General features: G+C 46.8%; 1 protein-coding gene across 3 annotated transcripts in view; it reads right to left on the bottom strand.

Moving 5' to 3' along the window:
* Positions 1-211: 211 nt before the first annotated feature.
* The window catches only part of LOC116991598 (altered inheritance of mitochondria protein 3-like), a 29,903-nt gene continuing 17,398 nt past the window's right edge, over positions 212-12,716 (bottom strand). The window contains exons 2-5 of one of the 3 annotated variants that reach the window (XR_004416836.1): positions 4,917-4,984; positions 1,949-2,440; positions 1,440-1,565; positions 212-1,316 (exon numbers count right to left, since the gene is read on the bottom strand). Coding sequence is in view for 1 of the 3 variants with exons in the window: in XM_033050342.1 (XP_032906233.1) it covers positions 1,512-1,565; positions 1,949-2,440; positions 4,917-4,984 (614 nt within the window). In the remaining 2 variants the exon portion in view is untranslated. Of the gene's footprint in view, positions 1,566-1,948; positions 2,441-4,916; positions 4,985-10,828; positions 10,932-12,716 lie in introns of all 3 variants that reach the window. The other 2 variants (XR_004416838.1, XM_033050342.1) reach the window with 2 other exon arrangements.

Raw genomic sequence — 12,716 nt, forward strand, 5'->3', positions numbered from 1 at the left:
GATGTTTTTTAGGTCGAGACCCTTCTTTTGATCAGTCTGAAGAAGGGTCTTGACCCGAAACGTGGCCCATTTCTTCCCTCCAGAGATGCTCCCTGTCCCGCTGAGTTACTCCAGAATTTTATATTTATTTAAACCATCATCTGCAGTCTTTTCCTACACAGTTTTGATTCTTAGCACCCCACTGCATCTTCATTTATTCCTGGGCTCAAGGCCTGGGGCAGAGCTGATTAGGTGTTGCACATGTTCACGTTCAAAGACATACCTCTTGAATCTGCATTGCTAGACTGGGTGAAAATAGCTCAGGAAATGGGGCAAATGGTGGTGGGGAAAAAAGCCATTCAATTTTGGGCTCTAGACATCACTGGCAAGGCCATCGATTATTACCATCCCTGATTGACCTTGGAAAGGTGTGGGTGAGCTGTATTCTTGAACAATGCAATCCTCCAGTTGAAGTTACTCTCACATTGCTGTTGAGCAGAGTATCCTGGATTTTGGATTCAACATCATTTAAAAAACAGTTGTGTTTCCCCAAGTCAGCAAGGTATGAGACTTGAAGAGGAACTAGCAAATGGCCATGTTCCCCTGCACCCAAAGTCCTTTTCCCAGTGTTGGGAAGTTCTAGATTTGGGAAAAGTGCTGTCATAGCAGTCTGGGCGAGTAACTACAGTGCACTCTTATTCCACATTGGAGACACTCTGCACCAGTTGTCTAGCGAATACATAATGGATAGGTGTCAACTATCAGGAGGCTTTGTCCTGGATGGTGTCAAGTTTCTTGAGAGTTTCTGCCTCTTCATTTGTGCCTTGCAGACGGTGGATAGTCAACGACCAAAGGACACCCAGATTCTGAACAGCTATTGCAATTATTGTATATATGTCACTGGTTCAGTTGGGTTTCTGGTCAACAGTGAACCTCCTGGATATTTTTAATAGGCATCTCAACGATGGCTACGGCATTGAAAGTTAAGGGTGGGGGATTACATACCGTTTTTTTTGGAATTGGGACAATTGCCTAGGACTTTTGAACAATGCTTGCTGTATATGGTTATTAAAAATTCAGTGATGTCTTTACAAATTTAAAGATGCAAGGGAAAGTTATAAAGCAAAAATTATCATCTGTTTCACGTTGTTTTAGTAGGCACATAATGATATAAAAGACTCACAATGTCCTACATACTAATGATTAATAAGAATTTTAAAAAAATCATTTAAAAAATAAAATATACAGAAAGTACTGCACTTTAAATTTTTGATTTTGTAGGCTATCATTTGCTGCAGGAAACTCAGCTTCTGACCTGCTATTCTATTTATGGTATTATGTAGTGGGTCCATTTGAGGTTTTTTTTCATTTGTGACCCCTAGAATGCTGATAGTGAGAGAATCAGTCATGATGGCTCTATTTAATGCGAAGTGTTGGTGTTTGCAGTGAAGGCTGTCATATATATGGTATATTGTAGTAAAACGCCGCTTCCGTTGTAGACTTGTATCCAGATGAGGAAATTCCATTCTCATTCATCTGTGCAGGACCATACTGCCCGGTACAGTTATAACTGTTATTTGCTGCCCCTGAAAAACAGCAAAGATACATTAATATTATGGATTGTAGTAACAACATAGAAGCTTTAAAATCCTTTTCAGAATATACTATTTGACCAGCTGCCTTATTTAATTTATTATCTAATTCTGTCTCGGTACAGCTCCTTAGCTTTTGTTATCCTCCTGTGTTGAAGGTTTTACAGAAATGGAAGATATTAAAGCTTCATTCACACAGCTGAAGCCGAAGAGATAGCCATGGCAGAACAAGTCGTCGATAATCTGAACAAGGACAGGTAAATAGTGATTAATTTTAGACGTAAAACGATCTAATTACTTTAAAAAGAAACCCACCCGCAGTCAAATTAGGAAATGTTGGTTGAGTAACATTAGATATCTAAATGAAATGTAACTACCTTAACTTTTGGTTTTGGTTTAATTGCATGCTGCACAACTTTGTTCAAGACAGCAGTAGCAATTTCTTTGGTGAGGCTATTTGAAGACTTCTGATAGACGACTGGAGGTTGATATCCGCTGTGCATAATACTCGCTGGTACACCTCTGTTAGATTGTATCATGGCCATCGTTGTTGTAGAAATCTGCTGGTTGGGCATTTGTAGTACCAAAGGGTGCTGCTGGGCGACCATGCATGATGTTAAAGTTTGCTGGTTGACGTAGGCAGGCATAATTGGAGAGGGAGCAATAGGATTTGGCATGGCAACGCCCACTGACGAGTATTGACTGTATGCAGGAGGGGCACAAGGAACTTGTGATGGAGTTGGATAAGGTGGGCTTTGCATACATGGCATAGGTGGTGGCTCTTGGGGGTAGGGTGGGCAATTGGTTACATTGCCAACCTTACCATACATTCCATTCTTTGGGAGTGGAGTCGGGTAAGGAGGAGCAGCCTGAAAAAAAAAAAATCAGAAAAAGATTAACAATTTTCCATTGCTGGAACCTCAGTCAAAGAGAGGCGCGTGTAGAGAAGTCAAAGAAAGGCACATGTCAAAAAGTCACTCTGCAGAGGTGCTAGGAGCAAGGCCAAGTATGCATCCAGTCAATTTTTGGAATAGTACTTGGTGTGCAGCCAAAGCTGGGACAATGGGAGTGTTCAGCACTGGAAACCTAAGCAGGTAAGCAGCTATGATCTGAGTAGAATAGGGGGCCAGGTGTAAGGCTGGACTCAGGGTCAGGAATGAGAGAAAGTATGCAACTGGATCAGGAGTAGTACCAGGAGTGCAGTGAGACCCAGAGTAGTTCACATGGGCTATGTTTGATTATAATCTAATTTCCATACATGAATATACTAAGATCATTCATGTGCTGCACCTGTTGATGAGAGCCTGGGTCTACTGTGGAATGTAATTAGGAATGTAATTTAGTCTAACCTTATTCATAGCTAATCCAATTTAAAGCATGTATATGGCATTCAAGTGTAAGTTAACTCGCTACAGTATGCACCAGATTGCAACGAGACCTGGGTGTCATGGTACACCAGTCATTGAAAGTAGGCATGCAGGTGCAGCAGGCAGTGAAGAAACCGAATGGTATGTTAGCATTCATAGCAAAAGGATTTGAGTATAGGAGCAGGGAGGTTCTACTGCAGTTGTACAGGGTCTTGGTGAGACCACACCTGGAGTATTGCGTACAGTTTTGGTCTCCTAATCTGAGGAAAGACATTCTTGCCATAGAGGGAGTACAGAGAAGGTTCACCAGACTGATTCCTATATGAAGAAAGACTGGATAGACTCGGCTTGTACTCGCTAGAATTTAGAAAATTGAGGGGGGATCTTATAGAAACTTACAAAATTCTTAAGGGGTTGGACAGGCTAGATGCAGGAAGATTGTTCCCGATGTTGGGGAAGTCCAGAACAAGGGGTCACAGTTTAAGGATAAGGGGGAAATCTTTTAGGACCGAGATGAGAATTTTTTTTTTCACACAGAGTGGTGAATCTCTGGAATTCTCTGCCACAGAAGGTAGTTGAGGCCAGTTCATTGGCTATATTTAAGAGGGAGTTAGATGTGGCCCTTGTGGCTAAAGGGATCAGGGGGTATGGAGAGAAGGCAGGTACAGGATACTGAGTTGGATGATCAGCCATGATCAAATTGAATGGCGGTACAGGCTCGAAGGGCCGAATGGCCTACTACTGCACCTATTTTCAATGTTTCTATTGCACAATGTCGAGCTGAAAAATGCAAAAGCTCTGTACCAATTAGCAGGGGTGCACCCTCCTCCCCCCTCCCTCCCCCCCCTCTCCCCCTCTCCCCCCCCCCCCCCTTCCTCCCCCCCTCTCCTCCCCCCCTCTCCTCCCCCCCCCTCCTCCCCCCCTCTCCTCCCCCCCCCTCCTCCCCCCCCCTCCTCCCCCCCCCCTCCTCCCCCCCCCCTCCTCCCCCCCCCCTCCTCCCCCCCTCCTCCCCCCCCTCCTCCCCCCCCCCCTCCCCCCCCTCCCCCCCCCCCTCCCCCACCTCCTCCTCCCCCTCCTCCCCCCCCTCCTCCCCCTCCTCCCTCCTCCCTCCCCCCTCCTCCCCCCCCCTCCTCCCCCCCCCTCCTCCCCCCCCTCCTCCCCCCCCTCCTCCCCCCCCCTCCTCCCCCCCCCTCCTCCCCCCCTCTCCTCCCCCCCTTCTCCTCCCCCCCCTTCTCCTCCCCCCCCTTCTCCTCCCCCCCCTTCTCCTCCCCCCCCCTTCTCCTCCCCCCCCTCTTTCCGCCCCCCATCTCCCCCCCCCCTTCTCCCCCCCCCCCCCCCTCTTTCCCCCCCCCCCTCTTTCCCCCCCCCCCCCCCCTCTTTCCCCCCCCCCCACCTCCCCCCCCCCCCCATGCTACGCTCCCTCGGGCTTGGTCTATCGCAATTTCTCACTCCCAACTCTCACCCAATGTTAGCAGCCCTGCAAAGGGCAAGGGCCAAACACAGACAAATGGGACGAGATCAGGTAGCAACTTAGTCGGATAGCGACTATTGAGTGCATGATGGATAGTTGGATTGATAACCAACTGTATCATGCATTCCACTATTCGGGTGTTTATTTGACCGAGGTAAAATAAAAAGCTTTTGTTGCATGCTAACCAGTCAGTGAAAAGACAATATATGATAACATTTGAGCCATTCACAGTGTACAGATACATAAGGAAATAACGTTTAGTTTAAGGCCACTCTCTAGTTGGTGATAGGATGGTTTAGTTGCCTGATAACAGCTGGGAAGAAACTGTTTCTGAATGTGGAGGTGTGCGTTTTCACACTTCTGTATCTCTTGCCTGATGGCAAAAATTAAAATCATTTTAATTGCTGTTTTGCAACTAATAGAGATAATTCAAAAACAATTTCCCAAACCAGGGTTAAATTTTGCACTCAAAATGAAAGAGTAGAAATAAAAGTTTAACAAAGGTACCTGAGCGTAACCTTGTGGAATCAGACCGTACGTAGGAGCAGGGCTTGGATTCGATGTAGTATTGTTACCTAAACAATAGACCCAACATATTAATACTTTCCACTTAAAATAAATATTGCTGTGATATGACCTGTTTTGTCTATGAAGTATTTAGTGTAAAGGTATTTCTCAAAAATTAAATTAGTGTATCTATAGGGCATAGGCTGATAGTAGTGGTGGGAAGAAACTGTTATTTTTTTTATACCATGATATTCTTGGGATTTATGCCGTAGTTCCAATAAAGGCTATTGCCAATATCATCAAAATATCTGAATGATATCCTTATAGGGAGAAGTCATAGAGCCATACAGTGTGGGAACAGGCTCTTTGGGCTAACTTGCCCACGCCGACCAATATGCCCCATCTACACTAGTCCCACCTGTCAACGTTTGGCCAATATCCTTCTAAACCTATCCTATCCATGTACCTGTCCAAATATTTCTTAAATGTTACGATAGTACCTGCCTCTAGTACCTCCTCCAGCAGCTTGTTCCATACACACACCACTCTCTGTGTAAAAAAAGTTATGCCTCAGGTTCCTATTAAATCTTTCCGCCATCACCTTAAACCTATGTCCTCTGGTTCTCAATTTCCCTAGACTGGGTCGGAGACTATGCACTTACCTCATCTATTCCTCTCATGATTTTGTACACCTATAGAAGACCACCCCTTATCCTCCTGCTCTCCAAGGAATAAAGTCTAGCCCGCTTAACCTCTCCCTATAGCTCAGGCCTTCGAGTCCTGCCAATATCCTTATAAATCTTCTCTGCACCCTTTCCAGCTTGACAACATCTTTCCTAAAACATGGTGAACAAAACTGAACACAATACTCTAAATGTAGGTTCAACAATGTCTTATGTACTTATGTAACTGTAACATGACCTCCCAACTTCTATACTCAATGCTCTTGACCGATGAAGGCCAATGTGCCTAAAGCCTTTTTGACCACCCTAATGATCAGTGACAACTAGTTCAAGGAACTATGCACCTGCACTCCTTGATCACGTTAAACATTTGGGAGTCCATAGCACATTCCCAACAAGGTGATCATCCCTTTCTGTATGTCAGCTCCACCCATATAGCCTCACAAGACGAACCATCCATAATGTCACCTCTGAACACTGCAGTAACATCCTCCTTACCCCAAAATCTCCAATGTAGTGAGTGAATGTAGAATGCGTTGTTGAAATGCAAGATAGTTAACCCTCTCTATCCCACACTCAGTGTCCAAAGGCATGATGATAAACAGCTTGCTGAATATCCCTTATCTCCTCCATTCATGTGATGAGGAAATGGAGGAAAGCCACGCAAGAGTGGAATTACGTCTTCAGCACTTCACCTAGTCAAATGGTGCAATGGCTTAAAATCCGTTTAGAGTCTCATGAGGGAGTTCACAAGCTGAACAATTGTGCACTTTAATTGACTTGAGATGTATCTTTCTGCAAACAAAATAACAACATGTCGATCATATTGCCATGTGCAATATTCTCATCTCCTGTGGTTACAAGACTGACTAGCGGGCATCGATGTCCAAAGGCTCAAGGCCCACTACCAGTGTTTAGACCTGCATGAATGGAGCTGCTGCAAGGAAAGTTTATTTTGTGCAGAAATCAGTCATTGAACAAGTTACCATTGCAGGAAATAGAGATTTTGTTCAATTACACCATATTGAGTACAGGTAGATTTGCACAGAAGGACATGAAGTGATTTTATGACTATCTTGGGCAATTAGTGGTATACTGTAAAATATGATGCAAAGTGCTGGAGTAACTTAGTGGGTCAGGCAGCATCTCTGGAGAACATGGATAGGTGACGTTGCGGGTCGGGGCTCTTCTTCAGATTTATCTGCAGTTCCTTGATTCTGCATTTATCTATATGCAGTACCTTATTTCTACATTTTACTTGACCCACTGACTGACTCCAGCACTGTGTTATTTATTTGTAAACCAGCATCTGCAGTTCCTTGTTTCTACATTGTATTGCTCCACTGTGAAGTTTCCACAAGCCTACTTTGATGAAATTCTCCTTGTCACCTATCCATTTTCTTACAGATACATAGATACATAAATAGATGCAGGAGTCGGCCATTTGGCTCTTTGAGCCAGCACCACCATTCAATGAGATCATGGCTGATCATCCACAATCAGTACCCCATTCCTGCCTTCTCCCCATACCACTTGATTCTGCTAGCCCTAAGAGCTCTATCTAACTCGCGTTTGAATGCATCCAGTGAATTGGCCACCGCTGTCTTCTGAGGCAGAGAATTCCACAAACTCACAACTCGCCATGTGGAAAAGTATTTCCTCATCTCCGTTCTAAATGGCCTACCCCTTATTCTTAAACTGTGGCCCCCGGTTCTGGACACCCCAACATGGGGACCATGTTTCCTACATCTAGCTTGTCCAATCCCTTAATAATTTTATGTTTCTATAAGTTCCCCTCTCATCCTTCTAAATTCTGGTGAATACAAGCTTGGTCACTCCATTCTTTCATCATATGATAGTCCCGCCATCTAGGGAATTAACCTCGTGAACCTACGCTGCACTCCCTGAATAGCAAGAATGTCCTTCCTCAAATCCAAAGAAGTTTTGGGTCAGGACCCTCCTTTAGACTGATTATAGTAAGATGGCAAATGTTTGAAGAGGGGTGGGGGTGAGAAAAAACTGGCAAGTGATAGTTGTATAAAGGTGAGGGGAGGGTTATCCATGTCTTCCAGAGATGCTGCCTGACCCACTGAGATACTCCAGCATTTTGTATTCTATACAAGATTCCAGCATCTGCAGTTCCTTGAGTCTACATTGGTTCAGCCATGATGTTATTTCATGGTTGGGCAGGCTTGAAGTGACAATTGGTCTTCTCCTGCATCTTATCTTTTGTTTCCATTGAGGCAGATGGCTTGAAATTTACATTTGCACTCAAGTAAGCTGCCTGTGGAGCTGCGATCAGCACTAGCAGCTCATACCAATTGTATCAGAGGTGTAGAGGAGACATTTCCCCTAGACCACAGGCATCTTAATTCAGGCACAGGCTTTTTATGCCCAGAACTGGACGATTTAAGGAAACATCAAAATTGGCCTTTATACTAAAATTAAATCCTGTCATTATGATTTTGATGATTTTGAAAACGTTCACCGAGGGCGGCCCGCAGAGGTGACAGCGGAACCTCCGGTCGGTCCTCGAAGAAAGGGGAACTAAATCGCCATTCATAAAAGAGAAGGTGAGGGTATATTGCGCGGGAGGGTTAATAATTGACAATCTGCTGCTGCCTGCCCGCTGAGTTAAAAAGTTCCCACGGTAGACTCACGATACACAGTGTATCGTGAGTCTACCGTGAGAATGTTTTAACTCAGCGGGCAGGCAGCAGCAGATTGTCGCTCCGTTCAGTTCCACCCCACCTACACCCCTCTGCTTCCCGGCCATGTGTGTGACCCCTTCCCTCCCCTCTCCAGCTCCCTGCCCATTGCACCGGCGCGGGGGCTTTGCACTGTCTTCACGTCGGCGATGCCAGCAGGTCAGTGCCAGTCACCGGAGACGTCAGGACCAACGGGACACCGACCCCCAGGCCCACCAGGCCCACTGCAAGCACGGAGATCCCAGAGACCCACAGCCAGCAGCAACTCTAGCCCAGTATATTGCGCGGGAAGGTTAATAATTGACAATATGCTGCTGCCTGCCCACTGAGTTAAAAAGTTCCCACGGTAGACTCACGATACACTATTGTGAGTCTTGCGTGGGAACTTTTTAATTCGGCAGGCAGCAGCATATTGTCAATTATTAACCCTCCCGCGCAATATACACTCACCTTCTCTTTTATGAATGGGGATTTAGTTCCCCTTTCTTCGAGGACCGACCGGAGGTTCCGCTGTCACCTCTGCGGGCCGCCCTCGGTGAACGTTTTCAAGCGCAAGCACGGAGATCCCAGAGACCCACAGCCAACAGCAGCCCAGCCCAGCCCCGCTCCAACTACAGAGGAAAACTGCAAACTGGCCGGAGACGTCAGGACCACCAGAAGCCGTTCCCCGAGCTGCGCCCCCTCATCGGGACACCGACCCCCAGGCCCACTGCAAGCACGGAAATCCCAGAGACCCACAGCCAACAGCAGCCCAGCCCAGCCCCGTTCCAACCAAAGATCTTTGGTTCCAACAACAGAGGAACCTGGGTTGCGGATGACGGGGCGCAGCTCGGGGCGTCGTAGGGGCCCATCGGGGAGCGGGTTCCTGTTGGTCCTGACGTCTCCGGCCACCTGCCATCCTCCGGGAGCTGTACCGCCCTTGCAGGAGAGTGGGGTTGTTTGCAGTTGCAGAGGGAGGGGGCAAGGGCGGTACAGTTCCCAGTCTCAGCTCCTGTCCAGGGGGGTGGCCGGAGACGTCAGGACCAACGGGACACCGACCCCCAGGCCCACTGCAAGCACGGAGATCCCAGAGACCCACAGCCAGCAGCAACTCCAGCCCAGCCCCGCTCCAACTCCAGAGGAACACGTAGGGGAAGAAGCTGATGGTGTGCAAGGTACGTTTTGTTCTTGGGGTGGCGGATGAGGGGGCGCAGCTCGGGCTGTGGGCAAACTGCCACTTGTCGCCGTAGTGGCCCATCGGGGAGCGGATTCCTCTGGAGTTGGAGGGGGAGGGGGGTATTGTGCTGTTTGATCGCCCCCTGTTATCCCAGGGACAGGGGGACACAGCGGCTTTTTAGACTGGTGGGCAATCACTTCCAAAGTTCTGCCCACACAGTCAGTACACCTCTCCTACACTGCATTTCATACAAACATTTATTCTGCAAGAAAAAACTACATTGAAGACACAAACTCACGACCGAGTAACTGCCAGGATCGAGGCGCAAACTCGCGACCTAGCTCGGGGATTCAAGAATCCCCGAGCTAGGCCGCCTAAGGGCATGTAGCCCCGCTAGGGTGACATGAGTGCGAGAGGTGATTCAATGCTGCGGGCACATTTACAAATTCAGGAATTCATTCAACACACTGCATTTCATACAGACATTTATTCTGCAAGAAAAAACGACATTGAAGACTCAAACTCGCGACCGAGTAACTGCCGGGATCAAGGCGCAAACTCGCGACCTTGCGGATATGAGCCGAGCACTACCACTGAGCCAGCCATTAAAATCTACGCTAAAAAATTTCCATTCCGAAGACCGACAAATTCTGAATTACGAAAAGTGTCTGGTCCCAAGGCTTTCGGATAAAAGGTTGTGCACCTGAATAGGAGCCAATTATAGACTAGATAGACTGTAAAGCCTCATAATGCTTTATGATTATTTTACCATTTATCTTTGAGATAACTTTGTGCAATAACGTTAATGTTCATTGTGTTTGTAGCTAACATGCTTCTCTTAAATAGTTATTTTCTAAGCTAGTAACAATGAAGCAAACCTCAAAAATTATTCTTCAATCAGAATGGACAGATGACAATAATAACATCAAGTAAATGCAAAGGTGGAAAGTTATGCCCCTGTCCCACTTAGGAAACCTGAACGGAAACCTCTGGAGACTTTGCGCCCCACCCAAGGTTTCCGTGCGGTTCCCGGAGGTTTTTGTCAGTCTCCCTACCTGCTTCCACTACCTGCAACATCCGGCAACCACCTGCAACCTCCGGGAACCGCACGGAAACCTTGGGTGGGGCGCAAAGTCTCCAGAGGTTTCCGTTCAGGTTTCCTAAGTGGGACAGGGGCATTATTGTGTACTCTTCAGGCCTCAGCTTAGTATTAATATGATGCAACAGGAGGAACTGGTAGCGAGCACAGTGTAACATTAATAAGAAACATTGCAGAAAAAGATCTACTTTTGCGCAGCATAGTTACATCATTCATTTTTGTTTATTAAAAGGAGGCAGGCCAGTCATTGCAGCTACTTCACTTACTCCAGATGCTTTTTGACAGCTCCTGGAATCAGATTTGCAATAAAGGAACAAAAATCAGGTGAATGCTGTTCTGAATGGCAACATGTTTGTCAGTTTCTTCTTCCTACAAGTTACAGAAGATTGATAAGTGTAGGTCAATTTACAGCAAGGTCATCATTTTACCCACAGTTGCTGCTGCATCATGCATGAAACAGAATCATGAATAAATAAATCATCAGTGACTTGCAGCAATAAGAGGAACCGGGTTAGTATTTTCAGACACTTGTAGCGTGCAACAGAATGGATTAGCAGTCTAAAGACATCCATGCAAAATATGTGATCATTTTTGTCAAATCATGCTGTGTCAAGGATTATTCACAAATTTGCACTGGAATTTAGCAATAAGATTACATATATCATGCTCATTCTTATAACTGACTTTGGCACTTTATCAGAACCAACGTTATTCTAGCATATCCTTCCGTTTTTTGTTAAAAGCATTAATGAACTGAGGGATCATGTTGTCCAAGTACATAGCTGCCTGAATGTGCCACACAATTAGATAGTGGTAAAGAAGGCATATGGTATGCTAGTTTTTATAGGTCAGGGGATTGAGCCAGAGTCAGATTCCGAAATTCATGATGCAGCTTTATAGGATTTTGGTTTGGTTGCATTTGGAGTATTGTGTGCAGTTCTGGTAGCCCCATTACAGATAGGCTGTGGAGGCTTTGGAAAGGGTACAGAGGAGGTTTACTGGAATGATGTGTGGATTAGGGGTATTAGCAACCGGGGGAGGTTGGACAGACTTGGATAGTTTTATTTGGAATGCTGAAGGCTGGGGTTAGACCTGATAGAAGTATATACAACGATGAGAGACATAGATAGGGTGAACATAATATTTTTTCCAGGATGGAAAAATCAAATACTAGAGGGCATATCTTTAAGTTGAGAGGGAAAACGTTTACAGGAGATGTGCAGCTAAACTTTTTTTTTTTACACACAAAGAGTGGCATGTCACTGGAATCCGGGGATGTTGGTTGAATCAGATACATTAGTAACATTTGGATAAGCATATGGATATACAGGTGCACAACCTTTTATCCAAAATTCCAAATAACGAAAAGCTCCGAATACCGGACTTTTTTTCGGTCCTTGAAGAAAGGTCCTTGAAGACGTTCACCGAGGGCGGCCTGCAGAGGTGACAGCGGAACCTCTGGTCGGTCCTCGAAGAAAGGGGAACTAAATCGCCATTCATAAAAGAGAAGGTGAGGGTATATTGCGCGGGAGGGTTAATAATTGACAATCTGCTGCTGCCTGCCCGCTGAGTTAAAAAGTTCCCACGGTAGACTCACGATACACAGTGTATCGTGAGTCTACCGTGAGAATGTTTTAACTCAGCGGGCAGGCAGCAGCAGATTGTCGCTCCCTTCAGTTCCACCCCACCTACACCCCTCTGCTTCCCGGCCATGTGTGTGACCCCTTCCCTCCCCTCTCCAGTTCCCCGCCCATTGCACCGGCGCGGGGGCTTTGCACTGTCTTCACGTCGGCGATGCCAGCAGGTCAGTGCCAGTCACCGGAGACGTCAGGACCAACGGGACACCGACCCCCAGGCCCACCAGGCCCACTGCAAGCACGGAGATCCCAGAGACCCACAGCCAGCAGCAACTCTAGCCCAGCCCCGTTCCAACTCCAGAGGAACCCGGGTTGCGGATGAGGGGGCGCAGCTCGGGCTGTGGGCGAACTGCCACTTGTCGCCGTAGCGGCCCATCGGGGAGCGGGTTCCTGTTGGTCCTGACGTCTCCGGCCACCTACCTGGACAGGAGCTGAGACTGGGAACTGTACCGCCCTTGCCCCCTCCCTCTGCAACTGCAAACAACCCCACTCTCCTGCTCACCTGCAAGGGCGGTAC

This window comes from Amblyraja radiata, chromosome 2, assembly GCF_010909765.2.
Source record: "Amblyraja radiata isolate CabotCenter1 chromosome 2, sAmbRad1.1.pri, whole genome shotgun sequence".
NCBI lineage: Eukaryota > Metazoa > Chordata > Chondrichthyes > Rajiformes > Rajidae > Amblyraja > Amblyraja radiata.